This window comes from Microcaecilia unicolor, chromosome 6, assembly GCF_901765095.1.
Source record: "Microcaecilia unicolor chromosome 6, aMicUni1.1, whole genome shotgun sequence".
Lineage (NCBI taxonomy): Eukaryota > Metazoa > Chordata > Amphibia > Gymnophiona > Siphonopidae > Microcaecilia > Microcaecilia unicolor.
The window spans coordinates 180872381-180891399 of NC_044036.1; the positions used below are offsets into that span (position 1 = coordinate 180872381).

General features: G+C 42.7%; 1 protein-coding gene across 1 annotated transcript in view; it reads right to left on the bottom strand.

Annotated features, from left to right (window-relative positions):
* BAP1 (BRCA1 associated protein 1) overlaps positions 1–19019 on the bottom strand; it is a 100434-nt gene that overhangs the window by 59423 nt on the left and 21992 nt on the right. Inside the window, exons 2-9 of the mRNA XM_030205362.1 lie at positions 12648–12677; positions 12509–12563; positions 9291–9423; positions 8008–8127; positions 6405–6466; positions 5720–5862; positions 729–807; positions 10–133 (exon numbers count right to left, since the gene is read on the bottom strand). Coding sequence (XP_030061222.1) covers positions 10–133; positions 729–807; positions 5720–5862; positions 6405–6466; positions 8008–8127; positions 9291–9423; positions 12509–12563; positions 12648–12677 — 746 coding nt within the window. The remainder of the gene's footprint in view (positions 1–9; positions 134–728; positions 808–5719; positions 5863–6404; positions 6467–8007; positions 8128–9290; positions 9424–12508; positions 12564–12647; positions 12678–19019) is intronic.

Here is a 19019-nt window from a genome sequence, read left to right on the forward strand (position 1 = left end):
ATGTTGTACCTGCTGCAGGGCTTCCAGCACAGTCTGTCTGTTCATCTTCAGGATTTGCAGTTTAGATTCATACTTCATCCTCCGGTCCGGTACTACGGCCATGAGGTTAAAGCGGATGTCATGGTATGGCTCCCTGTGGGAAATCCAACTAAACAGGTCAGGTCCTCAGAGCACTGTACGCCCCAAGAAACAGCAAAAGTATGAAAGGTGCTCCAACACAGTGCTTCTCAACCCTCTCCAAAGGCACACCATGACAATTAAACCTGCATATACTGGATACCTGCAAATTCGTTATGTGGTAATCCTGAAAACCCAACTGGCTAGTTGTGCCTCCAGGAGACAGTTGAGAAGCACTACTTTAACAAACCAGTTGGTCAGTATGATAATAAAACATATCCCCCCAATACAGAAACAGATCAAGTATTTGCAGTATAAATACTCATATTTCTAGCACTTTCACAATGTTTAACCTTCTCATGGAATCTAGGACTTTATACTGATTGACTGATGGAGGTGGAGAGGACAGAGGGGTTTCACACACATTAACATCAGAATACCCCCCAAAAATGTTGATATGTGTTAGTTGAAATCACATGCTCGTTTACTCATCTGTCTGGAACGTTATCTTTTTCTAGAAATGCCATACAGAGTAGAATGTGCTTGTACAGTAATGATTCCATTTCTCCAGCTCCAATACCCAAGATGAAATAAGCCATAACCCTCCTTACCCTGCTGTGGCTAGTCCAATCCTCTCCATGATCACTCGGCGAGCTTTGTCCGTCCACTCTTCATCATCAGCCCAGGGTCCTGCAGATGTAAAGGAGACAGGCTATCAGCAGCCCACATCTCACATCAAAGAGGAGAGGTAATATGTCAAAGTGACTTAAGTCAGCTCCATGTCTTACATTAAAATAAGAGACAGAATGTTAGCATACAGATGTAATACAAGTTCACATGGAAAAGAAACGGTGTCAGACAAACCCAAGATAGCATCACATATCAAAAGGATCCTTCATAAATGACCCGACATCAAAACTCAACCAGAGCAAGTTAACATTGAACTCTTCTATTTGGTTAATTTCTTTTTCTTTACTGAACATTATACATTACTCTTGATTTCAAATTCCTGAAATGAACTGTATATCCATTTACTTCTAATGTACTTCATATTTTTTGTACTTTATCTGCAATAATAATAATAATATGTACTTCTTATTCCAGAAATGGCTATCGCCATTACAGCATAATGTAAGCCACATTGAGCCTGCAAAGAGGTGGGAAAATGTGCGATACAAATGCAGCAAATAAATATCACATTAAAGATGACAGAATATGCCAGCAGAGACACAAGACAGCAACTAGAAACAATGCCCTACTCCACACCAAGCAGAGAATGTGGCATTGTACTACCACTTGTTGTTAAGTGTACCCTTTCATCTGACTTTCTGTAAATATATTGCATTATCACTATGTGCCTCTGGGCTCCACATCTCACACTAAAGAAGAGAGGAATCATCAGTTGGGCATGACATGTCTACATGAGCAAGGCAGGAAGAACTCGGAGTGGGGGGGGGGGGGGGGGGCAGAACACTTTCAGTTCTGTTAGCTTCGCTCTGTTCATGGGGCATATCCTGCTTTATGTGATTTTAGGTAATGTGTTTTGTTTTTTGTTTGCAATCTATTGTAAATATTTTTATTAAAGATACCAAACAGCCACAGCATATAAAACAAATGAGCCATAAGACATCAGTAGAAAGAACAGTTGTATCGAGGGGGAGTTTTATTCTTATTCCTCCCCAGCCACCGAAATAAGCAATACATTGAATATAGACAAAGCTCATATCCCCCCCCCCCCCCCCCCCCCATGTCCACCCTCATCTTCCTCCCTCCCCTACCTCCCACTCCAACCCCCAAGACAGGGCTAAACAGACAGTCAAATTATAGGATTTAGGTCATTGACAGTAAGACTGAGTTCTAGGTGACAATGACTGAACATACGGTTCCCAAATGGCCAAAAAGCGATGTTTACGTTTTGCTGTAAGGCAGGCATCACGACCCTCCATAACAAGCAAGGTATGGAACATGCTTTTCCAGTGCCAAAACCTAGGCAAGGTGTCTAGCGTCCAATGTTGCAAGAGACTTTTTTTGCCAAGCAAAAATGCTTTATAAAGTAATATCTTCTCAAAATTGGAGAAAGCTCCTCAATGATTCATTTTGCATAAAATGATACCCAATGAAGAAAGAGAAATCTGCTTACCCAGTAGCTTCTCCAGAATTCACAGTAGTCTACACCAAAACCATTGTACCAGACAGCAATGCCAAAATGAATGAACTAAGGCATTAAAGCTTCACATTTTAAGCATTGAGTAGAAGCCACACATCCAGCATGAAACACTCGCTGCTGTGAAAAGTACACTCAGGTAAGAATGAGATACTGATATTCCCGATAGGCTGCGTTATGAATCATAAATGAGAAAAATGAGATTTGTTGGATGGCCACCAACAAGTCAGCCCCCTGCAGTGTCACTCCTAGGTCCATATTCCACTTTGTTGTATGAAAGTCATAATTCTTCCCTGGAGATAAGAGATCAAACTGTTTGTATAGGGCTGACACTGTAGTATATCCCTTCTCTCCCAGCGTATACATGTTGAGGTTCCTAAGTCTGTCCCTATATGTTTTATGACAAAGGCCACTTACTAATTTTATAGCCGCCCTCTGGAACAACTCCATCCTATTCATATCTATCCATAGGTGGTGCGGTCTCCAGAAAGGCATGCAGTACTCTAAATGAGGCCTCATCAGAGACTTATACATGGGCAATATCACCTGTTTTTTCCCTCCTTATGCACCCAAGCATCTTTCTGGCTTTGACCATCATCTTTTTCACCTGTCTGGCCACCTTAAGTTCATCAGAGACAATCACCCCCCAAGTCCCGAGCTCTTCTTTCATACACAGAAGCACTTCACCCCCTATACTGTACCGTTCCCTTGCATTCTTGTACCCCAAGTTCATGACCCTGCATTTCTTAGCGTTGGGGCCAAATAATTCTGGAAGCATAAAACACGCTTTCTGTCATGTTCTTTACCCTAAGTGGAGGGTCTGAAGGAGAGCTTGCTTATGTGCGAAGTTGAGAACACGAAAAATGACCATTCGAGGACAATCTGTGTCTTGATACCTAGGCCCAAGGCGAAATGCACATTCTATCCAGAAAGTGCCCAAACGCTCACCAAATGAAACCTTCTGGAGAAAACCACATTTCCAATTAAGAGTGATTCTCTAGTCATCCAATTTTTTCTCTAATTCCGCCACCGTTTACGTAGTTGAGATTGCGTGAGGATTACATTCTGGGCACGGTCTTCCAGGTCTCCAGTTTTCTGTAATGAGCTCCAACCCCATTAAATCCAGGTGCTCATGAGTCTCCTCTGCCCGATTAAATATTTGTTGCAGTTTTTTATCTAATGCTGCCTCCACTGTCGCATTGACTTCTGTGGTAATTTCTGAGAGCCAAGTAGATGCTAAATAGATACTTTTGTTCTGTTTTCACAGAAGAAAATCCTGGAGAAGGACCGCGATGGACTGCAAAAGTACAAATGAGATTGAAGTGGATAGAGCACCGTTCACGGAAGAGAGTGTGTATGAACAGCTTGAAAAGCTAAAGGTGGACAAAGCCATGGGACCGGATGGGATCCACCCCAGGATATTGAGGGAGCTCAGAGAGGTTCTGGTGGGTCCTCTTAAAGATTTGTTTAATATATCCTTGCAGACGGGAGAGGTTCCGAGGGATTGGAGAACGGCGGAGGTGGTCCCTCTTCACAAGAGTGGTGATAGGGAAGAAGCTGGAAACTACAGGCCGGTAAGCCTCACTTCGATTATTGGAAAAGTAATGGAAGCGATGCTGAAGGAAAGGATAGTGAATTTCCTGGAAGCCAATAAGTTGCAAGATCCGAGACAACATGGTTTTACCAAAGGGAAATCGTGCCAAACGAATCTCATTGAGTTCTTTGATTGGGTGACAGGAGAATTGAATCAGGGACGAGCTATGGACGTAATCTACTTAGATTTCAGCAAAGCTTTTGACACGGTTCCCCACAGGAGGCTCTTAAATAAACTGGATGGGCTGAAGATAGGACCCGAAGTGGTGAACTGGATTAGGAACTGGTTGACGGACAGAAGCCAGAGGGTGGTGGTGAATGGAACTCGCTCGGAGGAGGGAAAGATGAGTAGTGGTGTGCCTCAAGGATCGGTGCTGGGATCGATTCTGTTCAATATATTTGTGAGTGACCTTGCCGAAGGGTTAGAAGGTAAAGTTTGCCTATTTGCGGATGATACTAAGATCTGTAACAGAGTGGACACCCGGGAGGGAGTGGAAAACATGAAAAAGGATCTGAGGAAGCTAGAAGAATGGTCTAAGGTTTGGCAATTAAAATTCAATGCAAAGAAATGCAAAGTGATGCACTTAGGGAATAGAAATCCTCGGGAGACGTATGTGTTAGGCGGTGAGAATCTGATAGGTACAGATGGGGAGAGGGATCTGAAGGCGACGAAACAGTGTGACAAGGCGGTGGCCGTAGCTAGAAGGTTGTTAGGCTGTATAGAGAGAGGTGTGACCAGCAGAAGAAAGGAGGTGTTGATGCCCCTGTATAAGTCGTTGGTGAGGCCCCACCTAGAGTACTGTGTTCAGTTTTGGAGGCCGTACCTTTCGAAAGATGTAAAAAGAATTGAAGCGGTGCAAATAAAAGCTATGAGAATGGTAAGGGATTTGCGTTACAAGACGTATGAGCAGAGACTTGATGACCTGAACATGTATACTCTGGAAGAAATGAGAAACAGGGGTGATATGATGCAGACGTTCAAATATTTGAAAAGTATTAATCCGTAAACGAACCTTTTCCGGAGGTGCGAAGGTGGTAGAACGAGAGGACATGAAATGAGATTGAAGGGGGCAGACTCAAGAAAAATGTCAGGAAGTATTTTTTCACGAAGAGAGTAGTGGATGCTTGGAATGCCCTCCCGCGGGAGGTGGTGGAGATGAAAACGGTAACAGAATTCAAACACGTGTGGGATAAACATAAAGGAATCCAGATCAGAAGGAATGGATCCTAAGGAGCTTAGCCGAGATTGGGTGGCAGAGCCAGTGGCGGGGATAGTGCTGGGCAAACTTATACGGTCTGTGCCAGAGCCGGTGGTGGGAGGCGGGGCTGGTGGTTGGGAGGCGGGGATAGTGCTGGGCACACTTACACGGTCTGTGCCCTGAAAAGGACAGGTACAAATCAAGGTAAGGTATACACAAAAAGTAGCACATATGAGTTTATCTTGTAGGGCAGATTGGATGGACCATGCAGGTCTTTTTCTGCCGTCATTTACTATGTTACTATGTAAACAAGAAACCAGTGTCAAGACAATTCAAACAAAAGTTGCAAAGGACAAGAAATCCCTAACCCAGGAGATCTCACGGGAACTCTTGAAAATGTTGATGCTTTCCAGCAATCAAAACCTTCAAACTGAATGACTTTAACCCTTAGGAAAGCTGTAATCTGAACTGATTTCTAGGTACGAGAACTAATGGATTTGGTTAGATTCTGTGGAGTTGTGTTTGTCATGGTAGATGAAATGCAATGTAGCTTGGGGCTGTGCACATTGTGGTTTATGTGTTATACTTAAACTTATGGACCATGATACGGAGTTAAGATTATACAGAACAGCATGGTGATGCTTACCGTGATCAATGGGATACACTTTCAGCCCATCCAATTCAAAGAGTCGTCCCTTTATGGGTACATAGCTGACAAAGTGGAATGCCTCCATAGTGCGCACAGCACTGATACCATTCTGCTTCTCAGGGAGGTGACGAGGCTCAGGCCTGGAACAGAAGACCCACATGAAGCTTTTGATTTTGTCAATTAAGTATGTATAAAAGTTCCGATACTCATGTCCTTGCATTACATGTCCTGAGCAGAGCTGAGACTCAGCAATAAAGCTATAGAAGATCCCCCTCCACCCCCCCTAATCATAATCACAGACAAAAAAAATGCATCAGAAAACCCAAAGTATACAAATGTCAAAGCCTGTGAACAGGATCTGTGCATGTTCAAAAATCAAACCAGTTACTGCAGGACATGGAAGTTCATAACTTTGCAAAAAGCTCTTCTGTACACTCAACTACAGCCAGGGTGCAAATCTCCTCATTAATTAGCTGTAAAATTAAACACAATGTGCAGTACACTGATACTTGTTTCCTGATGTTATTTTAATACAACATTTTTTTGCTGTACACATTAGTCACAGGGAAAGGGTCAAGAAAGGAAAGCAAAGTAAGTCCACAGTACATGAAAGGAGAGCAAAATGAGTCTAGTATACAGGAAAGCAGCTCTCCAGTCCAGTTCTCCTGGAGGAAGCACATACCTAGCATGGCTGTTGTGCGCTTTAGCCAGTTCTGGAGCATTTCCAATAGCATACCCTTTGCTCTACGAGAAAGAAGAATAGGCAGTTTTTAGAAACCATCCCTGACCTTGGGTAATCCTTGATCTGTGCTTCTGAATCTAATTACCTGGCTTTGACCTATCCTATCCTACACCTGCTTGAGAAATTACTTTGGTTAGACAGTGTTTTATAAGCCTAAAAAGAAAAACTTCACTTCTACTTGTCCCTCTCTCTATTCTGCTTCACCTACATTTGTAAAAGTTGTAACAATCATTCTTCCTGCCCAAACATCAGCTGCGAGCATAAGATCCAAAGCAGTGAGCGACATTGTATTTGCCAGGCACCTCTGAGCAGGGCCGGTCTTAGACCGAGGCGGCCGCATAGGGCCCCGCGCGGCACGCCTCAGTCAGCCTCTTCCCAGGGCCGGTCCGACTCCGACACGGACGGTAAGCATGGCTGGAGGGCGCCGTCGTGCCATGCTTACCGCCACTGTCCGCCCTGGCGCCCTCTTCTTCTCCCCCCCAACCAAGGATTTTTCTTTTAAATTTACCCTCTGTCACTGGCATCCCACAGCAGCGTGCATCACTGAAAGCGCTCCTCCCCTCCCGAGTCCCCCTGACGTCTCTAGCAGAACGCAGCTCTTCCTGATTCGTTCATTCTCAGTGTCCCGCCCTGAGAAAATATTTTATTCAGAATTTATTAATTGGAATATGTCAGCTTTTGGAAATGTGCATCTTTTCAGTTCCGTATTTTGCCTTCATATCTGTTGTCATGTGTGATCAAGGTGCAGTATCCTGCCAGCGTGTAGCATTTGCAGCCCTTTTTGTTTTTTTTCACGAGGTAGCGTATTGGTGTTTTAGAGCCTGGTGTAATTACAGTTCTGCCTTTTCACGCATAAGGTTGTTCTCGTCCTGTCCTTGGAATTAGTGCTGTTATGGTTTGGTAAGGTTATGAGTGTGTTTTTGCACAAGTTTGTGTATAGTGTTTTGCAGTGGAGAGATTGTGTGTCCGCACCTCTGACCCCCCCCCCCACCCCCGGGGTTATGAGAATTGGAACTAATTGTAGTGGACTTGAACTGAATAATTTCAGGGGGGGGGGGTCATGATAGCATTGTGCTTATTATTTCAATCAGTTTTTCTGTACAAGTTTAGCTTCATTTGTCTTTATTTGAAATTTCATAAATAAAAAATTTTCTAAAAATTGAATAATATTATCAATGGGGTGGAGCTGGGGTGGGGCGGGGCTAGGATGGGGCCCCACCAAATTGGTCTGCATAGGGCCCTGCACTTGCTAAGACCGGCCCTGCCTCTGAGAAAGGAGCCATAAACCAGCCAATACCATGCTTACCACATTTATCCAACAGCAGGATGCTGTGGCATCCCTCAGTGTTGTACACTCTCCCCTTCTCGTCCCTCCCTCACCTGAAATGCCCCATTCTTCTCCTCGCTGTGTGCAGTTCTCTGCCATTCTACTATTACTACTGCTTCTCTTTAAATGCACTCACTTTTCACACTATGCTCTTCTCCTCTAGCTCTTAATTCCATTTGTTGCAAGGCAGCCACAAAACTGAAAAGCATTTTCTACCTCAGGATTGAAGCCCTTGGTGAACTCCTTCATGCGGCTTAGGGTTAGCCCTAGGTCAACGCCGCCACAGTTAAGGAGGACACTCAGCAGCGCATGTGTAGCACAGGAGTTGGGAATTAGCTGCAAAGGAGGAGAGAAAAAGTCAGGCACATCTTTATTAAAGAAAGAAAAATCGACAACTATGAAAAACACACACAAAGGAAACAATATTGAAACTAGTGGTAGGTACAACGCTTTAGCTAATATTCCTATTGTTATATGTGCACATTCTATCGCTGTATTTCTTTTTTTGCAAGTTAACGTTTGTAAAATGATAAAATGAAATAAATAAATCCAAAAAAACAAAACAACACTTTAGCTACACAATCCAACTGCAGCTTTCTCCTTTTCCGTATTATATTTAGAACTCTATAATTTGGAATAACTGTCTGATCCTGGTACTTTCCATCATCTTCTATTTAGCTGACATCCAACAATTCTGGCATTGAATCTGGTGAATATCCCTCACCAATTCCGATACTATTTTGAAATCTGCAAATATCTTTGGATAAGTTATCTACAAATAACAAGAAGCTGCACAACCTTATTTTTTCCATCACTATCCAAAATATCCTTGGATCAGAGGTTCTCAACCCAGTCCCTGGGACACATCCAGCCAGTCAGGTTTTCAGAATATCCACAACAAATTTGTACGATAGATTTGCATAATATGGAGGCAGTACATGCAAATTTCTCTCAAGCATATTCATTGTGGATATCTTGAAAACCAGATTTGCTTGGTGTGTCCCGAGGACTGGGTTGAGAACCCCTGCTTTGGATGCTGGAAAGACAATAATACTCTCAGATAACATACGGTAACAGTAATGGCATTAGTAAATGACTCCCAATTGTGCATTTTTGGTGGCATTTTGTCCTATCCGTCTAAGACTGCCGAGGTCAAGGAGAATGATCACACATTCCAGTTTCTTAAAGTATAGTCAGCTGTTTAGAAATCAATCAATTACACAGGTCCATAATTCTGAATATGTACCTTTGCATTTTTTTATATAGAGGTTACATTCTTTGATTATTAAGGGGGAGGGTCTCATTTTTTCTCTCTGATGAATGCATAAACCTTAATAAAATAATAGAACTTAAAAACAACAAACATTGGCTGTTTTGTTGTTGACTAGTGTCATTTTAGCTGTTGAAGGGAGAAGCAACAAAACTAATCAACACCAGTTGTTAAACCAAAAGTAAATGGGATGATGCCACAATACTGCCTTCCAAATCTGCCCACACACCTGGTGAGCGAAGAACATATTATTGACAATCTCTTCATCTATCACCGAGGTCTCATCTACCAGTGTAGACACTTTCCTGCGTGAACGCCGCTCCTCGATCCATTTGAACAGGAAGATGAAGCCGTAGACTGGACTGGGGAGAAGGAAGAAGAAAAAGCAGTTAGGAGTTGTGGGCAGTTCTGGAGGCATTCCACTGCCATACCAAAATTTAATTTAATACTGCCTGGTTAGTCACAGAAGTACAAAGTGGAGTACATAACCATAAAAAAATTTAAACAATTTCAAAATAGCCATAAAATAAACATACCACTCACTCTGAAAACATCCTCATTTCTCATTTAAAATGCAAGCCTCAGAAACTTTCCAATCAGTAAACAAAGGGGAAAAAAAGATATTTCATCATGATCACTGCAGAAGTCCAGCTTGTGCTGCACCTGAGTAAATGGAACCAATGTTTCAATCATAAACATTTGAGCTTAAGAGAACAGGTGTTTATTCATCATCATCGAATGTATAGCCACCCATCTCCAAAGTTATAGATGGGGTTATACTGCGAACACAACCAGCCAGAAGTCCCAAAATTTACAGCAAAGGCTGCATTTACTTACCCTCTTTCTAAAGGACTTCCAAACTCAAACCTAGGGTTGCGCATACATACTTTAATTCTCAAGGGCTTTCAAAACTACAGCCAAGACTTACGTATATCCTGTGCTTCTCAGGGCTCTGAAAATATTAACTATATGTATTTACTACGATTCTCAGAGGTCCTTAAGTAATGCCTAAATAAAATTATCTTGCTTTTTAAGGGCCTGGTTTACAAACCCTGCTTCTATGGTTTCTTGCCCCAAGATTACAAAAACATGGTTATACCATGTCCCTCCGGGGCATAATAGATGGAGAAATTAGGCCTCACCTGCTAATCTTCTTTCCTTTAGGCCCTCCAGACCAGTCTAGCTGCTGACACATGGGTTATGTTCAACTACCAGCAGATGAAGACTGAGAACACAATTTCTAAGAACTGTATAAGAGCCATGTGCCTTCACTCAGCCAGCCAGCAACTAGCAAAGCATAGAACCAGACCCCGCTTACAATTGTTCTCTCCATGGGAACACCATGGTGCAAAAACTATTGGAATGTGTGTTTTCTTTGCTACTGAATGTGGAACAGTATAGAACCACACACACCACAGCATCCAAACCAAACCCCTGTCCTCCCCTCCAAAGAACAGGAACAGATTCTCAACGATGCACAGCCTTACTGAAGAAGAAAGAAAGTCCTCTGCAAAAGAAGTCAAACCGAGCCAGAAGAAACCAGAGCACACGGGAGGGTGCTGGACTGGTCTGGAGGACCTAAAAAGAAAATTAGCAGGCGAGACCTAATTTCTCTTTCCTTGGCAGCCGTCCAGACCGGTCCAGCTACTGGACACGCGGGATGTACACAAGCAGTACCACAACTAAGGGTGGAAACCATGCAACTCCACAGCCAGCACCGCAGTGCCAAACCTGGCATCCTGTCTCTCCTGAACACAGAGCCAATAATGAACAACGAAGGAATGCAGCGAAGACCAGACTGCTGCTTTGCAAATGTCCAGTGATGGAACCAAACTATGCTGGCCCAGGAAGCTGTCATTCCTCAAGTCGAATGCAACTTAAACAAAGGCTGACACCTGAGAATGTAAGCCGAGATGATAGCCTCCTTGAGCCAACAATCGATGCCTTGGATGCGCAGCACCCTTGTTATGGCCTCCTCGAGCCAATATTACTGAAGATTTGCCTCTTTGCGGATACCATCAAAATCTACAATAGGGTAGACAACCCTGATGGTGTGGATAACAAATGGAAGGACCTAGCAAAGCCTGGTCCAGAAATTGACAGCTAAAATTTAATGCTAAAAAAATACAGGGTTATGCATTTGGGCTGCCAAAACCCAAAGGAATGGTACAGTTTAAGACAGGAGTTTTCAACCCAGTCCATGGGGCACACCCAGCAAGTCGGGGTTTTCAGGATATCCCCATCCTGGAAATCTCGACTAGCTGGGTGTGCCCCGAGGACTTAGTTCAAAACCCCTGGTTTAGGGGGTGAAGAACGTTTGTACATGAAAGAGGAACAAGACTTGGAAGCGACTGTATGTGATGATCTTCAAGTGGCCAAACAGGTAGAAAAGGCAACGGTGAAAGCTAGATGGATGTGTGGGTGCATAGGAGAGGAATGGCCAATAGGAAAAAAGAGGTGATGAGGTCTCACCAGTGTCTTATACAAAGGCATCATTTAGAATACTGTGTACAATTCTAGAGTCTGCGCCTTCAAAAAGATAAAAACGGGATACAGTCAATCCAAAGGGTGATACTAAAATGGTTAGCTGTCTTCATCATAAAATTTAGGAAGAAAGGTGGGAGATACAATAGAGACGTTTAAATACCACTGTGGCATAATGCCCAGAAGGCGAGTCTCTTTTAGTTGAAACTCTGGAACAAGGGGGCATAAGTTGAAGGTGAAAGGGGATAGACTCAAAAGTAACCTGAGGAAATATTTCTTCATGGAAAGGGTGGTGAATTCATGGAACGGCCTCCCGGTGGAGGTGGTGGAGATGAAAACCATCTGAATTCAAGAAAAGCTTGGGACAAGTATATAAGATTTCTAAGGGAGAGGAAGGGATTGTAGATAACATGGATTGGCAGACTGGATAGACCATATGGTTTTTATCTGCCTTCATTTTTCTCCGTTTCTATGTATATATAATCTCTCTTTCACAAATGGAAGGTAGTTTTATAAACTTGTGCCTAGTTAACGCATGTATTCACATCCATTTTAAGTCAAGTATATGCCTACTTGATATTATAAAATACTAACATAGGTATGAAAGAACATACACACATCTAGGCAACAGCACTTACACCAGATCTAGGGCTGGAGCAAACTGTCAGCATGTCCTTTTAGCATGTATGTGTATAAATTATGGGATTTTATAATCTGTGTGCATAAGTGAGAACTACATCAACACTCCACAGTGAAAGTACACACCGTGGAACTTATACTCCTACTTTCACATTAGTCTGTATTTTATGAAGCCACTGAAGCGTGCATATAACTAAAATACTGGCACTTAAGTATTTTTTAGGACCTAAAACTACGCAGCTCCTGGTAAAATAACTCCTATGGAGCCCACTCTTCAAGAACAGGACCCCTAATATAAAACTCTGCAGCACATCAAACGCTTACCTCTGGCATTTGCTCTGCAAATCATAGATCTCTTCCACCTGCACCCCTTTGACACCTACAAACGAGAGATAATAGGAGTTAGAGTCAAGCAGGTTAAGTCCAAACTCCCTAACCAATCCAAAGATGAGAGTCCACTCACCAAAATCCTCAACCAGAAGAGTGAACAGACCTGCAGAAAAGGAAACAAAAAAGATCTTCCTTTTAAAAACAATGAAATGTTGGGTTACTTTTGTTGTATGTTATTTTGGGAAATAGTTGCAAGGTAAAAATTGAAAATGTATTATTACTGCTTAAAATTCAGACATATTCAGTGTGCAGCTTACAATCTAGTCAAGACAAAATGCTTCATGAAATAAATAAATAATAAAAATAAATGTATGTATGTGTGTGTGTATATATATATGAAAAATAGAAAACATGGCTCAAATCAACTAGACTACAATCAGGAAAAGTCAAAGAGTAACATAGTAAATGACGGCAGATAAAGACCTGTACGGTCCATCCAGTCTCCCAACAAGATAAACTCATTTTACATGGTATGTGATACTTTATATGTATACCTGAGTTTGATTTTCCTTGCCTTTCTCAGGGCACAGACCGTAGAAATCTGCCCAGTACTGTTCTTGTACTAAGTTCGAAGCCCCTTAAAATTTACACTCCAGCTGATCCCTATCTATTCAGTCAAGATCAGGGCGTAGACCGTAGAAGTCTGCACAGCTCCCATTCTGTTTCCCAATTACTAGCATCGCCACCCAATCTCCACTAAGATTCCAAGGAACCATTCCTTCTAAACAGGATTCCTTTGTGTTTACCCCACGCATGTTTGAATTCCATTACCGTTTTCATCTCCACCACCTCCTGGAGGGCATTCCACATATCCACCACCCTCTCCGTGAAAAAATACTTCCTGACATTAGTCCTGAGTCTGCACCCCTTCAACCTCAATTCATGTCAGATTTAACAGCAAAAAGGTGGGTTCATAGTAGAGTGGAGCTTAAACAAAAGAAAAAAAATTTGCTGATTTTCAATGGTCTTACCTCCTACCCTGTTTCCCCGAAAGTAAGACATCCCCCGAAAATATGACCTAGTAGAGGTTTTCCTGAATTAGTAGATATAAGGCCTCCCCTGAAAATAAGACCTAGCAAATTTTTGTTTTGAAAGCAGGGCCGCTGAGAGCCAGACAAGGCCGCCCCCCCAACCGAGGTCACCGGCCCCCCCTCCACCCACCCTCCGTCACTCCCAGAACTAACCTTAAACGCCTCCTTTCACCTTCGCAGCAAGTAGCAGCAGGGCAGACCTCTCCTTCCTTCCGTGCCCCGCCCTCGCGAATGTTAAGTCAGGCGAGGGCGGGACACGGAAGGAAGGAGTGGCCTGCCCTGCTGCTGCTTGCTGCGAAGGTGAAAGGAGGCATTTAAGGTTAGTTCCAAGAGCGACGGAGGGAGGGCGGGCCAACCCCGATGTTTCCCCAAAAAATAAGACAGCCCCTGAAAATAAGACCTAGCACATTTTTGGGGGCAAAAATTAATATAAGACAGTGTCTTATTTTCGGGGAAACACGGTAGAACTGTTCCACCTTAGCTAGAAATAGTTGCCAAAAGGTTTGAGCTTTTTATTTGACTATCTAGAGGCAGCTCAATTATCTCAAAGTTAACAAAAAAAACAAATTTATTTAAAAAATGCAGAAACACAAATTTGTTTTGGGTCATTCCATGCCAAGTGGTCTAAAATTTAAAAAAGTTCCCACATCATGTTCTCCAATTTTGTTCAAATTTTATCTGTTACGCGAGTCAGGTGTTAAACGATGTTTCCCAAAATTTGAGGTCTCTAACTGCAATAGTTGCAGATCTAGACCCCCTTTTCTGAAAGGTTGTCAGTCCATGAGCACGCGACATTTAACAAAATGCCATTTTGGGGGTCTAATAAAATCCAAACACATTTACAACATCCGTAAAATCCGCCCCTTTCTTTCAAAGCACTCTACCAAAACCCTCATCCACACCCTTGTCACCTCTCGTTTAGACTACTGCAATCTGCTTCTTGCTGGCCTCCCACTTAGTCATCTCTCCCCTCTCCAGTCAGTTCAAAACTCTGCTGCCCGTCTCGTCTTCTGCCAGGGTCGCTTTACTCATACTACCCCTCTCCTCAAGACCCTTCACTGGCTCCCTATCCGTTTTCGCATCCTGTTCAAACTTCTTCTACTAACCTATAAATGTACTCACTCTGCTGCTCCCCAGTATCTCTCCACACTCGTCCTTCCCTACACCCCTTCCCGTGCACTCCGCTTCATGGATAAATCCTTCTTCTCTGTTCCCTTCTCCACTACTGCCAACTCCAGACTTCGCGCCTTCTGTCTCGCTGCACCCTACGACTGGAATAAACTTCCTGAGCCCCTACGTCTTGCCCCATCCTTGGCCACCTTTAAATCTAGACTGAAAGCCCACCTCTTTAACATTGCTTTTGACTCGTAACCACTTGTAACCACTTGCCTCCACCTACCCTCCTCTCTTCCTTCCCGTTCACATTAATTGATTTGATTACTTTTTTTTTTTGTCTATTAGATTGTAAGCTCTTTGAGCAGGGACTGTCTTTCTTCTATGTTTGTGCAGCGCTGCGTATGCCTTGTAGCGCTATAGAAATGCTAAATAGTAGTAGTGGCTAAAAAATTCAAATCCTGTACAGTTTTTGATGCTAATTCCGATAAAATACATTTTAACATTATGGATGCAAAATCCAGTCAAACAAGTTGACTCAAAGTGTGCATCAAAATTGGTCGCGACTCATCGGAACACATTTGGACCAATATTCAGACCGCAACAACTTCCATGCAAAGATACGGGCTTGAAATTTTGAACAAGCATTATGCTTGTGCCTGACATAATACTGCCAGATTTGCAATTAACCAGCATCTATAACCACCCTGCAGGATCTCTTCAAAGTTGGCACTGTCAGCGCAAATGGTAAAATGTACCAAAGTTCAAAGCCAATTATTAAAAAAGAGTCTGCCTGAATCAGCTTGTGAAACAGTATCATCTGAAAGAGAAAATTGTGCTCTACAACACTGATATGTTTTTGTTTTGCAATGCCACCATTAATTACATATGATTTTGCAGCCTACTTTACCAACAAAATTAAGTCTTCCACCACGATTTACAGGCAATCCCACCCAGCCTCCAATCAGTTAACCAGGAGTGCACAAGCTCGCCCCCTCCTGACAGACAAAGGGAACACTTTTAACCCAATAACAGAGGAGAACCTTGACAAATCCTAAGAGACCTTCAACCAACTAACTACCTGCCCCCTCGACCCCTGCCTATCAAAGACAGTGCAGCAGACAAGTATGGGCCTCATTGAAGGTGCCACAATTCAAGCATGGGCCTCACAGAAGGTGACACAGTTCAAGCATGGGCCTCAGAGAAGGTGACACAAAAATAGTGAACTCCTCTCTTTCTAATGGGCAACTACCAATAGCATTGAAAAGGGCAGTGGTTCACCCTTTCCTAAAGTAAAACAACCTTGACCATGCTAAAGAAAAACAACTTTGAACACGTCAAACTTGAAAGTTACTGGCCAATATCCAACATCCCATTTCTAGAGAAACTTATAGAACCAACAATCTGTGTTCAACTTAGTGATTGGCTAGAAGACAGAAACTGGATAGATCCATGTCAATCTTGTTAATATTGTAAGATTGTACGGATGTATTTCTGCTTTCACTTTTAAAATTATGGCACTGCATTTTAGTCTTACTCTGCATTCTCCTTTTATCAGGGCATACTTTTTTCTCCTCTTTTATGTCATTTTATTAGGACGTTGTCCCCCACTCTCCAAAATTTTCTGCTCATATTGCTTTGACTTTTGAGCGTTTCTTTCTCTTTTATTTCATCTCCCTTAAACAATAGATCGTCTGATACTCTAATGCTTTCTCATTCTGTCTCTGAGCCGTGATTTTAACCCCGAGACAGGTTTTTCTTTCTTTTTGTGCTGCAAGTGACAGTTTGATAGACCTTATCGTGCCACACCTTCAAACATACATTACTTGACTTTCCCCTTTAAAAAACCCAGCTTTCTCCTTCTTTGTCCTAGTGTGGTTTCCTGTGATCACATTACAATGCTTCTAGGAAGCCTTAGTCCGGAAACTAAAAATTAACCCTTACTTAACAGAATCAAGCGATATGCTGGTAGTAATGAAATTTAGATTGCCGTTATTTTAAAAAACACAGTAGAAGACATTAGAAATTTTTGCCTTAAAGGAGCTGTCGTATTAAGTGTAGAACTGACAGTTTCAGATGCTCAGATCTGAGTGTAGTGCTTTAAATAGTAAGACATACAGAACTGCTGCAAGTTCTGCAGTTTGGGCTGTGAATGAATCAGGTAACCTGAATTGTATAGGCTCCAGAATATCTTCTTCTGGTGTATAACGGAGGGCGGCAAAACCGGCAACTCCGTTTTGCTGAGAACCATCTGTAAACCAAACCTCGCCACTTTGTAAGATTTCTGAATACAGATGGAGTGATTCAGGAACAGATAATCGGGTAGTGCACTCATGGGGAAAAATAGCATTCTGTGCTGTCTCTGTTACAGTGAGTAATGGATCCAGGCGTTGAAGATCAGTTAAAGTTAATGGGTGAATAGAGTGCACTACACTGAACAAAAGCACTTGATACTTTTGTAACCGGCAGACAGTCATGTGACTGATCTGTTTGTCCAACAGATATTTAACATCATGGGACGTGTGAAGAATCACCGGAAGGTGAGGAATGTAGCTGTATAATTTTGTAACAGCTGTGCTGGCGGCAACAAGGCCTTTCTCACAAGTAGCAAAAGCTCTTTCGACAGGTGAAAAAGTACCCGAGAGATAACCACAAGCAAGGTCATCATGTTCTTGAGTGATCAGGCAAGACCAGGTATTCTCAGTATGCACGACCCAAAGGTGCACATCCTGAGAGACATCAATGGTTGCCAATGGTGAGGAAAGCATAACATCCTTTACAAGGGCCATAAGATCAGTTGTTTCTTGAGGTGTAAAAAGAACGGGTTCATGTTTTGCTTTCTGTTTGCCTTGTAGTTTCATATAAAAAGGCTGAGTCCGGGCTGAATAATTTGGTATCACGGACACTGCCCACTTCAGGGGTATTGGGCACCAATGTTCTGTCCGTTTTCCCCCCCTACTTTAAATACTCTTCTATTCTTCTGTCTTTTTACTTCCTTCCCTGAATGTCTTACTGCCCCGCGCTGAACTAACACACCTGCTACCCTAACGCAGTGGGGTTAAATATTTGCGTTTCTGTCTTTCAATATTCTGTTCTGTTCTTTCTCACCCTCTTTTCTTTCTCCTATCTTGTCCACCTCTTTGATTTGCGTGATGTGCGCAAGAGTGTGCTTGTTGTGTGAATGAAGCATAACAACAAATCCAGGCGACTGCGATTTGGGTTTTGCTGTAAGCTTATTTCAATGTTCAAAATCTTTGGATTGGTCTTTATGCTAGCAATTCTCGCTTAACAATCCTTAGAGATTGCGCATTTTCTGTTTCACATCCCACCCTCTGTTCTGTCTTAATCCCTCCTTTTCAAATCCCTGTCCCCTTGTTCTCACTATATATTCTATTCTTTCTTCTTCTGTCGACCTTACTTTCCTCCCCAATCCCTTTTCCTGTTCTTCTTCATCCTAACTTCTTCTACCTACCTCTTCCTATTAGTCCCCTGGGCCTATGTTCCCGTATCGGGGGAAGTCCCTCGACTCTAGGAGAACAGCACGCTTTCAAATTGCTCTCTCCCTTCAAATCCTTTTGAATTCTCTGTTCTTATCCAAACTGACAGACAGCCCCCACCTTTCCACATCTGCTATTGCCTTCACTCTGTGTGTGCGACAGTTATCCACGAGATTCTTTTTACGTCTCGGGACTGTCCCTTTTCCTCATTTTTTTCCTATTGGAAACAGTAATTACGGTGTTCAGCTTTGTAGCTGCTTACCGTCGTCCAACTGCTGTTTTCCTCTTATCTAATCAGTTCCTTCAGTCTTCTGAACTATGCTTTCTCTCTAACCACTCAGCCCACAGCCCCCCCTTCCTGTCCACACTTTTCTCGGCTCTTTTTCATAGTGCAGCATGAATAACTGCGTAGTATTTCTTATTCCGTTCCTTTTCCTTTTGCATCTTTGTGTGTGTCTTTGCACTCTGTACTGTTCCGTCTCTGCTTTTCTTATTTCTTATTTCCACCTGTCAACATCTTTATTATTTACTGCGTAGTTCAACTGATTGTTCTTTTTCACAGCTGTTCAATCCTGTGCTCTCACCCCACCCCCATAGCCATTTTTCTTTCCTTAAGTCCAATCTGAATCCCTTCCTCCACAACATTTTGTTCTTGTCCCCCTTTTTCTGCCACAATAATCCTCCCTGCCCTCCTCTCTGGTGCTCTACCGACTCCTACACTATATGTCTGTGGTCCGTGTAAAATTTATAAGGTACCAATTGGGGTAACTTAATACCTTACATACACCTTTTTGGCTTCTTGTG